The 13,441-nt window shown below is 39.1% G+C and overlaps 1 protein-coding gene across 1 annotated transcript in view; it reads left to right on the forward strand.

Annotated features, from left to right (window-relative positions):
• The window catches only part of LOC132030267 (uncharacterized), a 70,522-nt gene extending 58,307 nt beyond the window's left edge, over nucleotides 1-12,215 (forward strand). The window contains exons 44-52 of the mRNA XM_059419828.1: nucleotides 4,374-4,488; nucleotides 6,148-6,607; nucleotides 6,708-7,481; nucleotides 7,581-7,654; nucleotides 7,757-8,102; nucleotides 8,179-8,277; nucleotides 8,374-8,529; nucleotides 9,077-9,258; nucleotides 9,362-12,215. Of these exons, the coding sequence (XP_059275811.1) occupies nucleotides 4,374-4,488; nucleotides 6,148-6,607; nucleotides 6,708-7,481; nucleotides 7,581-7,654; nucleotides 7,757-8,102; nucleotides 8,179-8,277; nucleotides 8,374-8,529; nucleotides 9,077-9,258; nucleotides 9,362-12,059 (4,904 nt within the window). The 3' untranslated portion in view covers nucleotides 12,060-12,215. The remainder of the gene's footprint in view (nucleotides 1-4,373; nucleotides 4,489-6,147; nucleotides 6,608-6,707; nucleotides 7,482-7,580; nucleotides 7,655-7,756; nucleotides 8,103-8,178; nucleotides 8,278-8,373; nucleotides 8,530-9,076; nucleotides 9,259-9,361) is intronic.
• The last annotated feature ends 1,226 nt before the right edge of the window (nucleotides 12,216-13,441 follow it).

The raw sequence follows: 13,441 nt of genomic DNA on the forward strand, positions 1-13,441 counted from the left end.
GGCATCCGGCAGCATTTCTACTGAAAGAACCGTTTAACCCATATGCCTGTCACAACCAGTGTGGCTTCGGTGGCACCATTATCACATCAGTGTCAGTTGTACCCAAAAGAACAACAAAGAAATTCTATCATTCATTCTTAATAATCATTTGATAATAATGACCCGATGAGGGACTAAGCAGACGATTCATTTCTTATCCGAGGCCATCACAATATACACCCCACATATAACACTGTATACTAAATAGACTTTGGAGCCTCTAAGATAGCCAATAAGACTTAATAAGATCATAGGGATGCAACCTGGATAATAAAAGAGTCAACAGGAGGAGGCAATCTAACTGCCACCACCAGATTACAAGTGGGGCTCACCACTGGGGAATGAAAGTGGTGTTCAGGCTGAGTGTTAGGTCTCCACTTACCTTAATTTTATGTGTAAAGTCAGACTCACGTGTTCAATAACGTCTCACACGGCTCAATCTACATATTAGATAGCTAATTGTGTCATTAACGTCTTAACATGATAAGTTTGCCAAATAGGGCTTGGTCTTAGGCTTTACGATGCCCATGTGAGTGAATTTTGGGTGAATCAAGATTCACCTGTTCTTTTCCCATCATCCCTAACTCATTTGCGTTCCCTGTATTCATTTGCTACGACAATAAAGCCTCTGGGATTCAACCCGAATACAACCGAAATTTCTTAACCACCTCGAGGCGAGCCATATCCCTAACCTCCATTAAAGGGGTTATTTCCACCATAAATAATCTACCAGTACCCCCATTATAAAAAATACATCAAACCAAGTGACATAATTACCTTGATATGGTGAAATCCTCTCTTGGTGAAATTGCATTCTAGACATAATAATGCAATTTAGGGATTATGATTCTTGTTAAAATTATAATATAATCCATATAATACTCGCCTTGGTGGTTGGGTTAGGATTTAGGGTCAGAATCTTTAACATCTTGTGCCTTAGCTTGGGAGTCGGAAGAATGGGGTGAAAATCCCAACAACAACATACCCAATGTAACACCACAAGTGGGATCTGGAGTTAAGAGGCGATTTCCGATAGACCCTCGGCTCAAGTGCAGCAAATCAAAATAGATATGAAAAAGAAAATACGACAATGAAGAAAACATGACAACTAATACGGAAAGCAGTACAAAGCATTGAGAAAAAGAAGAGTAACAACAACAAACACAACAAACAACATATGGTAACAAATATCAAAAAGCAAGAAACTACATGAATAAGCTAATACTATGACAGACACGGTACTTAAGACTACATCAAGCCTAATCCCACCAAAAATCTATACGCTGGACTACTTACTAATCTTCTATCCTAATTCGGGACTTCCAAACCCTCATATCTATGGTCATGTCCTTAGTAAGTTGCAGCTGCTCCGTGTCCTGTATAATCACCTCTCCTCAAAATACTTCTTCGGCCTACCTCTACCTATCTCTACCTCTCTTCATACCCACTATATCCAACATCTCACATCTCTTCATTGGGGGCATCTGCGCATCCACTCCGCATGCCCAAACCATCTCAACCTTTGTGCCGTCATCTTGTCCCCCACGGAGGTCACTCCTACCTTGTTCCCGACATCTTCATTCCAAATCGTTTCTCTCCTAATATGCCCACATCTATCTCAGCATCCTCATTTCCGCAACTTGCATATTCTAAACATGAGAGTTCTTGACTGTCCAGCTCCGCTCCCTATACAAAAAAGTTGGGGTTGGAAGGGGTTGGGGAACTAATGATACCACACTGGCGTTTGAGTGTGGAGAATATCATCATGAAGGGATAGGTAGATTTTTATGAACATGTTAAAAGATGAGTTACCAAGCATTCTTAGGGTTTTATGTCAAAGGAAGGGGGTAGTCCAGCCTATAAGGGGGACATGAGGGGAAGAAACATTTTGGATTTGAGGTTCGGGTGGGACTTGCAGGATTGGGAGGTGAATGAGTTTCAAAGGTTGCTAGCTTTACTTCATCAGCATTGCGAGTCAGTCGATAGACCCTATTCGATAAGATGGAAGTTGGGGAACAATTGTGCATTCTCTGTCAAGTCTTTTTATGAAAAGCTTTTGGTGAGGGCGGATGAGGCTTTTCCTGCAAAGTCGATTTGGATTGTTAAGGTGGCAAGGAAGGTGTGTTTTTTCACTTGGTTAGCTGCATATAGTAGTAACTTTGCCGGCGGAGAACCTTAAGGAAAGAAAAGTTGTTTGCATCAGCTAGTGTTACTTATTGCAAGGAGGCAGGCGAAGATGTAGATCATCTTCTTCTACATTGCAGTCTGGCCACACGACTGTGGTGGGACATGTTTAGCCGGTTTGGTATGTCTTAGATGGTGTCGAGATCTGTGAAAGATCCGTGGTTTTACTAGAAAGCTGGAGAAATTGCAAGGCATGGAATGTTGTTCCCATGGAATTGATGTGGATCATCTGGAGAGAGAAATATGAGGGCTTTCAAAAGGGTACAATTGAGTTTTTGGCAGTTGAGGAGTAGTCTCCGATCCCTTATTTATTTTTGGTGCACCCGTGTAGTTTCGGGTTGTATAGAGGATTGGGTGTCTTTTGTTGAGAACCATATCGTTTTGTAGGTTCTTTACTTTTTGGTATAGTTCTTGCATACCATTGATTTTGGCCTTGTGATTAATGAAAATATTTACTTGATAAAAAAACAACTTACCTTTAAGCTTGGTGGTACTTCCTCCTTTCCACAATAAGTGGTTTTTTTAGACTTTTCAAAAAAAAAATTTCAAAATAAGTGGTGCTTTAGGATTTCAAGATGACTTTGGGCAGATTCTTCCAAGTTTACCCTTATTTAAATAGTCAAGATTCATTAACTACCTTTTCTTTTTCCCTAAAACTACCTTTTCTTTTTCTAGAAAGTAGTAAAACTTGATTAGGGGTAAGTTAGTAAAAGAACTCCTAATTTTCTGGGACTGACCAATTTCTTAAGTTACTTGGGATGGCCTGTGTATCAAGTCCCGACTTTCAGATTTTCATATTGCTTGTGCATCAGGCAGATCGCATCGTGGTGCAACCATCACGTGAAAGGATTTCTCCTTCACGATATGGAGTGCCTGTCATGTGCCTGAATCATCAGGCCAGCACTACGGTTGGGGCTTACTATGCTTCCATGGCTGCTGAACTTGCCCAAACATCATGGTCCATGCTATGGGCACGTCATGGCATGCCCTACCTGGTGACTTTCACGCGGTGGGGAAGCTATGGCGTGACCCACTTGAAGCCTGTTTCACTTTTGAGCTTCAACATTCCTCCCTTTATGCTGCCACGTCAAGCCCACTTATCTCCGTTTCATCCCATATCGGTGGGCTTAGGGAATTTGGTTTCTTTATATTGACCTGGCAATCACAACCTTTTGGGCTAGTTTTGGAGTTGAGTTAGGCCCACGGTCCATTTCTTTATAATAGTATCAAAGTCAGGGCCAGCCCTATTCATTGTTTCATTTGTTGCTAGGCTCCCATCTTATATTGTCCACGCTCCAGATATTCAGTCCTGGGAGGTTGTTAAGTCCCACATCAGTGGGCTCAAGGAATTCTCTCTCTTTATATGGTCTTGGAAGGCTCCAGGTCATTCCTTTACTGATCCCCAACAAACAGATCATTAGTCCACAATCAACACTATGTTTAAGCAACATATCCAAGCCCAAACATATAATAGCACTAACATAGCACATTTAGAAGCATGAAGTGGGTTTAAAAGAGTATGGGTTTGATGGAATAGAGGAGGATCTTGTACACTTTAGAAACAATCTCTTATCCCTTCCTTTTGATGCACCCACAAGATTCCCATAGGTGTAGAAGGTTGGGTGTCATTTGTAGAAAATCATATATTTTTTTCGTAAGGTTTTCTACTTTTTGGTATACTTCTTGAATGCGGATGTTTTTTTAAATCTTATTGTTGATAATATCTTATTACTTGATTAAAAAACAAGTGTATAGGAACATGTAGGGTGTTACATCCCTGTGATATTTTGTTGAATTGCAAGTGAAAGAACTGATTTTTACAGTAGAAACCTGATTTTTAGCCGATCCTGTTACATTCATCCCTCTGAGGTGGCCCTTGCTGTTGACATAGTGTTCTGATTAGATTTATCATCCACAAACTTAAGCTCTTTTATCCAATCGTAAAGAGGTGTTCTCCTTAACTACAATCTTTTGTTGAACGGAGAATGAAAGAATGTGTGTGAAGAAATAAATGTTGAGTGCATGTCAGAATTTGTACTATCTATTTGCATTTATATCTGTATCTTAACAGGCATCTGAGTTGGCCATTTGGTACAACAGATTAGATCAATATGTGGTGCTATATTTTTAATTTGAACTATTCGTTGCAGGTGATACTGTTGGTCATTCATTAGCTCCTCTAAACCATATATCTAGATCCCAAGAGAATCCACTGTCTTACAACAGTTCACTTGAACTTAATTCGCTAGAGTTGTCCTCTTCAGGATCTACGGTGATTTTCTCCTGTTCTTTCTTCTTTTTGTATTACTAGTTTTCGGATGTGTGTCTCATGGTAAATAGTACTACAAATGTGTTAAAAACATGAACATGTGTGCAATGAATTGCACTGAAATTGAAGGAGAAAATGCAAGTTCAAACTGATGAATTTGATCCCATTCACCGGATATTTATCGTCATTGCAAGCGCAATAATACTATAAAATTGCTACCATATGAAGTTGAAAAGTAATGTTGGAACGACTTTAATTATGCAATTCTTGTTATATATTAAGTACTCAATAATATTGATCCTTCTCTATCAATAGCACAAAATTTAAGTATGAATTTGAACAATGTCAGTTATATTGCAAATGTTTCACATGTTAAAGTTTTTGCCTTGAGCATATACCTTTTTCTGATTGAAAACCAAGAGTCGTTTCATGTGAATTTGCAAAAAAAAAAAAAAAAATAGTTGGATTGTATAAATATTATTGTATCGACGAAATAGCATGACCATGTGTTAGATAGATGTCAGCAGTTCGATGTTCAAGTACTTCATCAAAAATTTAACACCATTAGAGCTGAAAAATGATATCGTTTAGCTTTCCAATTTAGTTTTTAATAATAAAAAAGGAATTTGACAAGCAAAAAGACACTAGAATAATAATATTACAACATGTATGAGATGAGTACATGAAATTTGAAGGAAAAGCATATGAACTCAAACTGCAGAAATATTAACAGAGGCTTGAGATGCCAATAAAAAATCTAAGACAGAGAATAGAAGACTAATGTACTTTCTCCAACTAAAGTCTTCGCCTTCAATAATTAGCTAAATGCCTGAAAATAAAGAATCCCAGATAAATTAAAGAAAAACTAAATAGGAGCCACCTTACCTAAAGCAGTATTTACACCTTTTTGTTGAAAACTTACACTGTGTAGATAGGTTGAAAAAAAATATATATATATCTGGGATAAACGAAAAGACGTCTGTTTAAAACCAACATTACAGTGTTTATATGTGTGTGTGTGTGTGTTTATTTTTTAATATTCCAACGCCCCTTAATGAAAATTGTGACTCTGCTACTGAAAAAGCATATCGAAATGAGGAAGAACTGAACATTAAAAGAATAACCCGTTAACTCATTTGGAATCTGGAGTTTACAAATGTTGGTTAATTACATAATCAACTGAATGAAAAAGCTTTTTTACTATCCGATAACATTATGCATCGATCCACAACTGTCTAGGAGTCTCTCAATCTTCTTAATACAGAGAATAACCAAAATGGCAGCTATCTTTCATGCCTTCCAATTTCTTAGATGAATTGATTTTCTAAAATATGGAACATGATATCTCTTTATTTATTGAAACTGAAGAGTGATTCTGAATAAGAAAATGTTGTCTTTTCGTTTATCCTATTCATGGTAATTAAATGTTGGTTTTAAACAGACGTCTTTTCAATTATCCTATTTATTGTAATTGAAATGAAAATTTATTATTTTGGTAATTGAAATGTAATGGAAAATGGCCATTTAACTTTTGAGGGGCATTTTTGTAATCCAACTTTTAGCTAAGGAGCTTCTCACTTTTAGAATAGTATGATGATTCTTGAAAAGAATATACGGAAAATATTACGGTATCCCACTTTGCTACTTTTTTTGACGTCTTGCTCATCTCACCATGAAATGCAGATGAAATCAGGAAGAATAAAATTGGCTGTTTACCTGTCTTCTCAACTTGAAGTTGAAAAGAATGAGAAGTCCTTTAACACTGAGGCAAAATCTGGGTTTATCCAAATTAGTCCTACCAGAGAAGGACCTTGGACTACTGTGAGGCTGAATTATGCTGCGCCTGCTGCTTGTTGGCGACTAGGAAATACTGTTGTTGCCAGTGAAGTGAGCATAGCTGATGGAAATCGATATGTCAAGATCAGATCTCTAGTTTTAGTTCGTAACTACACAGAATTTACACTGGATTTACAGCTCAAGCTCAGCGCTTCAAATGAGAAAAAAGGACATGATAACGGTGAGAGACAAGAGGTTTATGGTGATGAAGTTATGACAGATGAGTTCTTTGAGACCCAGAAATATAATCCTGATGTTGGGTGGCTTGAAGCAAATGAGGTACGTCTCCAAATTTAAGTCTCTGTTGTGCCTGAACATAAATAGTAATTGGTTTCTCTTATTTCTGGTCTTAAGCCATCAATTTCTGTCATTTTGGTAGGGGACAAACGAAGTTGAGCTTCCATCAGGCTGGGAATGGGTTGATGAATGGCACGTAGATAAGAATTCTGTGAACACCGCTGATGGATGGGTTTATGCTCCAGATTTCAATAGTTTGAAATGGCCAGAATCGTCCAATCCACTAAAATCTGTGAACTATGCAAGACAGAGACGGTGGCTTAGGAATAGGAAAGGCAAGCCAAGAGATCTCAAGGCTCAGATTTATGTTGGGCCTATAAAACCTGGTGAAGTTGTTTCGTTGCCTTTATCTGTCCTGACCCATTCTGGACTTTACGCACTGCACTTGAGGCCTTCAAACCTGGGAAAAATTGAAGATTATTCATGGAGTTCTGTAATGGACATGTCTGGAAACACTCAGGATCTTGGGATGCCAACAGAAAACGCTGGAATATCTGTGTCAAATCTCAGTGAGTCTGAGGAACTCCTATACTGCCCTGTAGTTAGTGGAACCTCATCCAATAATAACCGGGGCAAGTGGTTCTGCTTGAGTATACAAGCTACTGAGATCACAAAGGACATGCACTCTGATCCTATCCAGGATTGGACCCTTGTGATCAGGCCACCCCTTACGATTACCAATTATCTTCCTCTTACTTCTGAATATTCTGTTCTTGAGATGCAAGCCGATGGTCATTTTCTCACTTGTGTTAGAGGGATATTCAATCCTGGTGAATCTGTCAAGGTTTATAGTGCCAATATAAGGAATCCTTTATACTTTTCGTTGCTTCCACAAAGAGGATGGTTGCCGATACAGGTTAGTTTTGTGAGTACTTTGTGTTCTTTTTTTTCAGTTGTTTCTTAATGCCTCTACGAATGCATTATAATGATGCTAATTTCTTAACGTCCTTTACAGGAGGCTATACTCATATCCCATCCTAAGAAGGCACCTTTAAAGACAATAAATCTAAGAAGTTCAATTTCTGGAAGGTCTCAGAGAAAATAAGAGAGCTGACTAAGTTCATTCTTTATTTTGTGAAAAATGTTATCTTAGTGTTCATTCCTAATCCATTAAGCTACTGGCTGTTGCAGGATTGTTCAAGTAATTGCTGAACATACACATACCCATGAGAGGCCTCTGCAAGCAAAGATTACCAAGGTCTATGCTCCTTTCTGGCTTTCAGTTGCACGATGTCCGCCAATTACTTTCAGGCTTATAGACTTGAGTGGGCGGAAAACAAAGAAGATTGCTTTGCCTTTGCTATCTAAAAGGAATAATGATCCTGTCCTGGAGGAGATATCTGAGGAGGAAATAGATGAAGGAAATACAATTGCATCTGCTTTAAACTTCAAGTTGCTAGGCCTTTCAGCATCAATTAACCTGTCGAGTGAGAAGAGTTTTGGTCCTGTGAAGGATCTTTCTCCGTTGGGTGAAATGGTAAAGAATCTTAATCCTGTTTAGTATATGTTTTATCTAAGCTTATAACTTATCCATAATCCGTCCCCAATATTAGGATGGCTCGCTGGAGTTCTGCGCCTACAACACTGATGGAAATTGCATGCGGCTTTTTGTATCATCAAAACCTTGCCCTCATCAAACTGTTCCAACAAAGGTTCTCTGTCTCAACAACAGCAGCAGCTTTGCTCTTTAGCTTCTACAGAATCCAATTCAATTAGTTTTATTGAGTGCTTACCTGCTCTTTTGTCAGGTTATTACTGTTCGACCATTTGTTACATTTACCAATAGACTTGGTGAAGACTTATCTTTGAAGTTGAGCAGCGAAGATGAGCCAAAGGTTTTGCGTGCATCTGATGCCAGAGCCTCATTTGTATATCGCGACACAGGCGGACCTGATGAACTCCAGGTGACTAAATTCTCTATACTGTGTTATCTGAACTGCTAATCAATTAAAGAATACTTTTCTATGGAAAATCCATCCCTAATATGGTGTCTTACACAGTCCGCATTTCTTTTTTTTTTTTTTTACCCTCTTCTGAAAACATGAATGATACTGTAACGAACAGTCTGAAGTTCTACTTTTATAAAAGAAATATGTATCTCTCAACCTTATGATTTTCAATATATTTTTCTCATTTGGCAATTTAGTGTATTTATGGTGCCATTTCTAGATGCTACCACCCACTTGTAGGTTATTTGTTTAAACAAGGTACTATTTGGGTTACCAGTGTGACTATAGTTTATAAACCATGACTGTGCTGGATTGGAAGAGTTAAATTTCCTGGTGAAGCTTCTTACGTGTTCATTCTGAAGGAAAATGTCAATAATGCTGCATAATTCCTCATTTTTTTTTTTGCTTTTTGATTGTTAGTTATGGCAGTTTTTGATTGTTGACTGCACTATTTTAGCTTATAGCTTGCAAGTTCACTTACAATATAATATCAATTTTGAAGGTCCGACTGGATGATACAAGTTGGTCATTTCCTGTTCAAATTGTTAAGGAGGACACAGTTCTTCTTGTCTTGAGGAGAAATGATGGCACGCAAAGATTTTTGAAGATGGAAATCCGTGGCTTTGAAGAGGGGTCACGTTTCGTTGTTGTTTTTCGCCTTGGATCAACAAGGGGTCCAATTAGGTACCTGATTAACCTTGCTTTAGTTACAGTCACTGGCTCTGCTACTTCAAGCTTCTGATTAAGTCCAATCTTATCTTGTTAATCTACTATATATGCTTGATAGGATCGAGAACAGGACGAGGAGGATGGTCATTAGACTTCGGCAATCTGGATTTGGTGATGATGCATGGATCCAGTTACTGCCTCTTTCAACCACAAACTTTTCATGGGAGAATCCCTATGGCCAAAAACTTATTGATGCTGAGATTTACAATGGCAATAGCTCTAGGGTCTGGAAATTTGATTTGGAGAAGTCTGGGTTCTGTTCTGAATGTGATGGATTAGGCTTGCTTTTTCATGTTATAGATATGGCTGATGTCAGGGTTGCAAGGTTTATCGACGAGGGAGCAGCATTATTAAGTTCGAAAGAAGGGAACACGTCCCTCACAGAAGTTGGAAATCTTGGCAGTTCTCACATACAGAACCAGATGAAGGAGAATGGGTCTCCTTTAGAAATTACAGTTGTGTTGGGTGCAATTGGGGTTTCATTTGTGGACCATAGACCCAGAGAGATATCCTATTTGTATCTGGATAGAGTATTCATATCCTATTCTACCAGAAATGATGGTGGAATTACTAGCAGTTTTAAGCTTATATTGGGGTACTTGCAGCTTGACAATCAACTGCCCCTCACATTGATGCCTGTACTGTTGGCACCTGAACAAAACATTGATATGTATCATCCAGTCTTCAAGATGACTTTTACAGTGTGCAATGAGAACGTTGATGGTGTCCAGGTATACCCAAAAGTTTATGTAAGGGTAATAGATAAATGCTGGAGGCTTAACATTCACGAGCCAATAATCTGGGCCTTTGTAGATTTCTATAACAACCTTCAACTAGATCGCCTACCAAACAGTTCTAGTGTCAGCCAGGTTGATCCTGAAATACGCGTAGACAAGATTGATATATCTGAACTAAGGCTGAAGTTGTCATTTGAGAGTGAACCTGCTCAAAGACCAGATGGGGTTCTCGGCGTGTGGGGCCCAGTACTGTCGGCAGTCGGAAATGCCTTAAAATTAAACATCCATTTAAGGAAAGTTGTCCGCAGAGACAGATTTATGAGAAAAAGCTCAGTCATTTCTGCAGTGGGAAATCGTGTTTGGAGAGATTTGATTCATAACCCTCTACATTTAATATTTTCAGTGGATGTGCTGGGTATGACAAGCTCCACCTTAGCCTCTCTCAGCAAAGGCTTTGCTCAACTATCAACGGATGGACAGTTTCAGCAGCTGCGTTCAAAGCAGGTATGGTCAAGGAGAATTACCGGAGTTGGTGAAGGGATCAGGCAAGGGACTGAAGCCCTGGCACAGGGTTTTGCATTTGGTGTTTCTGGGGTAGTGACAAGGCCTGTGGAGAGTGCTAGACAACATGGCCTTCTTGGCTTTGCCCATGGGCTTGGACGAGCTGTTGTGGGATTTGTTGCTCAACCAGTGAGTGGAGCATTGGACTTCTTTTCATTGACTGTCGACGGGATTGGTGCAAGTTGTTCTCGTTGCATAGAAATTCTTAGCAACAAGACCACCTTCCATAGGATAAGAAATCCCCGTGCTATTCATGCAGACAATATACTTAGAGATTACAGTGAGCGAGAAGCACAAGGTCAAGTGATACTACATCTTGCTGAAGAAAGCCGACATTTTGGTTGCACTGAACTTTTTAAAGAGCCTTCTAAATTTGCCTTGTCTGATTATTATGAAAATCATTTTATGGTTCCCTATCAGCGGATTGTTTTAGTGACTAATAAACGTGTAATGCTCCTCCAGTGTTTGTCTGCTGATAAGATGGACAAGAAGCCCTGTAAAATCATGTGGGATGTACCTTGGGAAGAACTCATGGCACTTGAATTAGCAAAAGCTGGCTACCCTAGACCTTCTCACTTAATCATCCATATCAAAAGATTCCGAAGGTCTCAGAAGTTTGTACGGGTAATAAAGTGCAATACTGAAGAAGAAACTGAGGTGCCTCAAGCTGTAAGAATCTGTTCGGTTGTGCGTAAGATATGGAAAGCACACCAAACTGATGTGGAATTTCTGCAGCTAAAGGTTCCTTCAAGCCAGAGACATGTATCCTTTGCTTCGAATGATAATGATGGAAGAGATTCATTTAGCCAGAAAAAGCCCATAATTGAATCAAGGGAGCTGGCTTCCTGGGGTGCTGTCTCCGATAGAAGGAAATTTGTTCAACATGCTATCACATTTTCGAAGGTATGGAGCAGTGAACGAGAGTTGAAAGGTCGTTGTACATTGTGCCGGAAGAATGATACAGAAGATGATGGAATCTGTAGTATCTGGCGCCCTTCCTGTTTACCCAATGGGTACATCTCAATTGGGGATATTACTCGTGTTGGTTGTCATCCTCCTAATGTTTCAGCTGTATATCGTTACTCTGACAAATTATTCGCCCTCCCAGTCGGTTATGACCTGGTGTGGAGAAACTGCTCAGATGACTACACCAATCCCATATCAATTTGGCATCCTCGTGCTCCTGAGGGCTTCGTCTCCCCGGGATGTGTAGCTGTACCTGATTTTGCTGAGCCGGAACCAAATGCTGCATACTGTGTTGTAGAAACATTGGTCGAGGAGACAGTATTTGAAGAACAAAAGATCTGGACCGCCCCAGATTCGTATCCCTGGGCATGTCATATCTACCAGGTGCGCAGTGATGCACTTCATTTTGTTGCTCTCAGGCAGCCCAGAGAAGAATCTGATTGGAAACCGATAAGAGTTATCGATGGCCCACAGCTTCACATTGAGCCGTAGTAAGTTTGATGATACTGCAGTTACTAACCCAATAAACAAAGCAGCTTTCTTGATTTTGCTTGTCCCGTTGGAGAAATGCTGGTTTGTGGCGCTGTTTCCATCTTAATTGAAAATAGTCTCGAGTAGTTTGTACATTCGGAACTGTGTATTGATGTACATAGTTGTACCCTTGGGATCACAATGACATGTTATGGATCTTCCTGAGAGGCTGCTTTCCTCGATTTTGGTATTGATCATTTCCAGCAATCAAAAGCAACTTATAAGTGTACAACTTATTGATGTTGCGGTCTTCATTTTTTCATTGTTTCCTATGTTTACTGAAATTTATGATGGCAAAATACATCAAATGCACCCTCAACTTGTCTCAAAATGTTGAATTCACATTCCAACTAATTGAACGACCTGTTACCTCCCTACACATATAAAAAGTGAATTTATTACCTCCCTGAAGCATCAAAACCAAATCTTGTGATAGGCAGTGTTTTGCACGTGTCGCCGCGTCAACACCACGTCAGTGCCATGTCATAAGTCTATTGTATTTTTGAATTCTTTACTCTTTTTTGGCTTTCACAATTTTTACATTAGTTGTGATAGGCGATGTTTGCACGTGTCGCCGCGTCAACACCACGTCGGTGCCATGTCATAAGTCTATTGTATTTTTGAATTCTTTACTCTTTTTTGGCTTTCACAATTTTTACATTAGTTGTGATAGGCAGTGTTTTGCACGTGTCGCCGCGTCAACATCACGTCAGTGCCATGTCATAAGTCTATTGTATTTTTGAATTCTTTACTCTTTTTTGGCTTTCACAATTTTTACATTAGTTAACCCTAATTAACTACTAAAATTCCTAAATAATTGTGATCTTTTCCATCACCAGAATCTAACCAACCACTGTTCCCCTCTGCCTGCGACTTTTTAATCGTAAGATTTACAGTGGATTGACTTATAATTTTGCTGTGTATTTTTTTGGGTTTTTTTTTTTAATTAGGTAAAGATTTGAAAGAAATCCCAAGTACGATTTGGTCGGAAAAGTCTAATTCCGAGAAGATTAATTTTTCTGGGTTCTTTTGTTTTCACTCATTTTGTTCTTCTACGGAGTGGGTCTCTTTTTTTTTTTTTCTATTGGCTGGATTATGTTCGTTTTACCTCCATTGAAGTCCTTTCGTAAGGATGGGAGTTTTCCGGCGAGGCGGTGGCTAATTCAGTGTAAGAATGGGAGTCTTCTCCGATGAGTTTTCGATGGGTTTAGGCAGAAAACATAGATTTTATGGAGAGGAATCATTAATTTTTCAATAGAAGTCGTAGTCTTCTCCATTACTTTCAACTTTCCTCCTTAAAAATTCTCTTTCAAAGTTTATGAGATTGTCGCTTTGTCGAAGAT

The sequence above is a fragment of the Lycium ferocissimum genome, chromosome 9 (assembly GCF_029784015.1).
Source record: "Lycium ferocissimum isolate CSIRO_LF1 chromosome 9, AGI_CSIRO_Lferr_CH_V1, whole genome shotgun sequence".
NCBI classification, from domain to species: Eukaryota; Viridiplantae; Streptophyta; class Magnoliopsida; order Solanales; family Solanaceae; genus Lycium; species Lycium ferocissimum.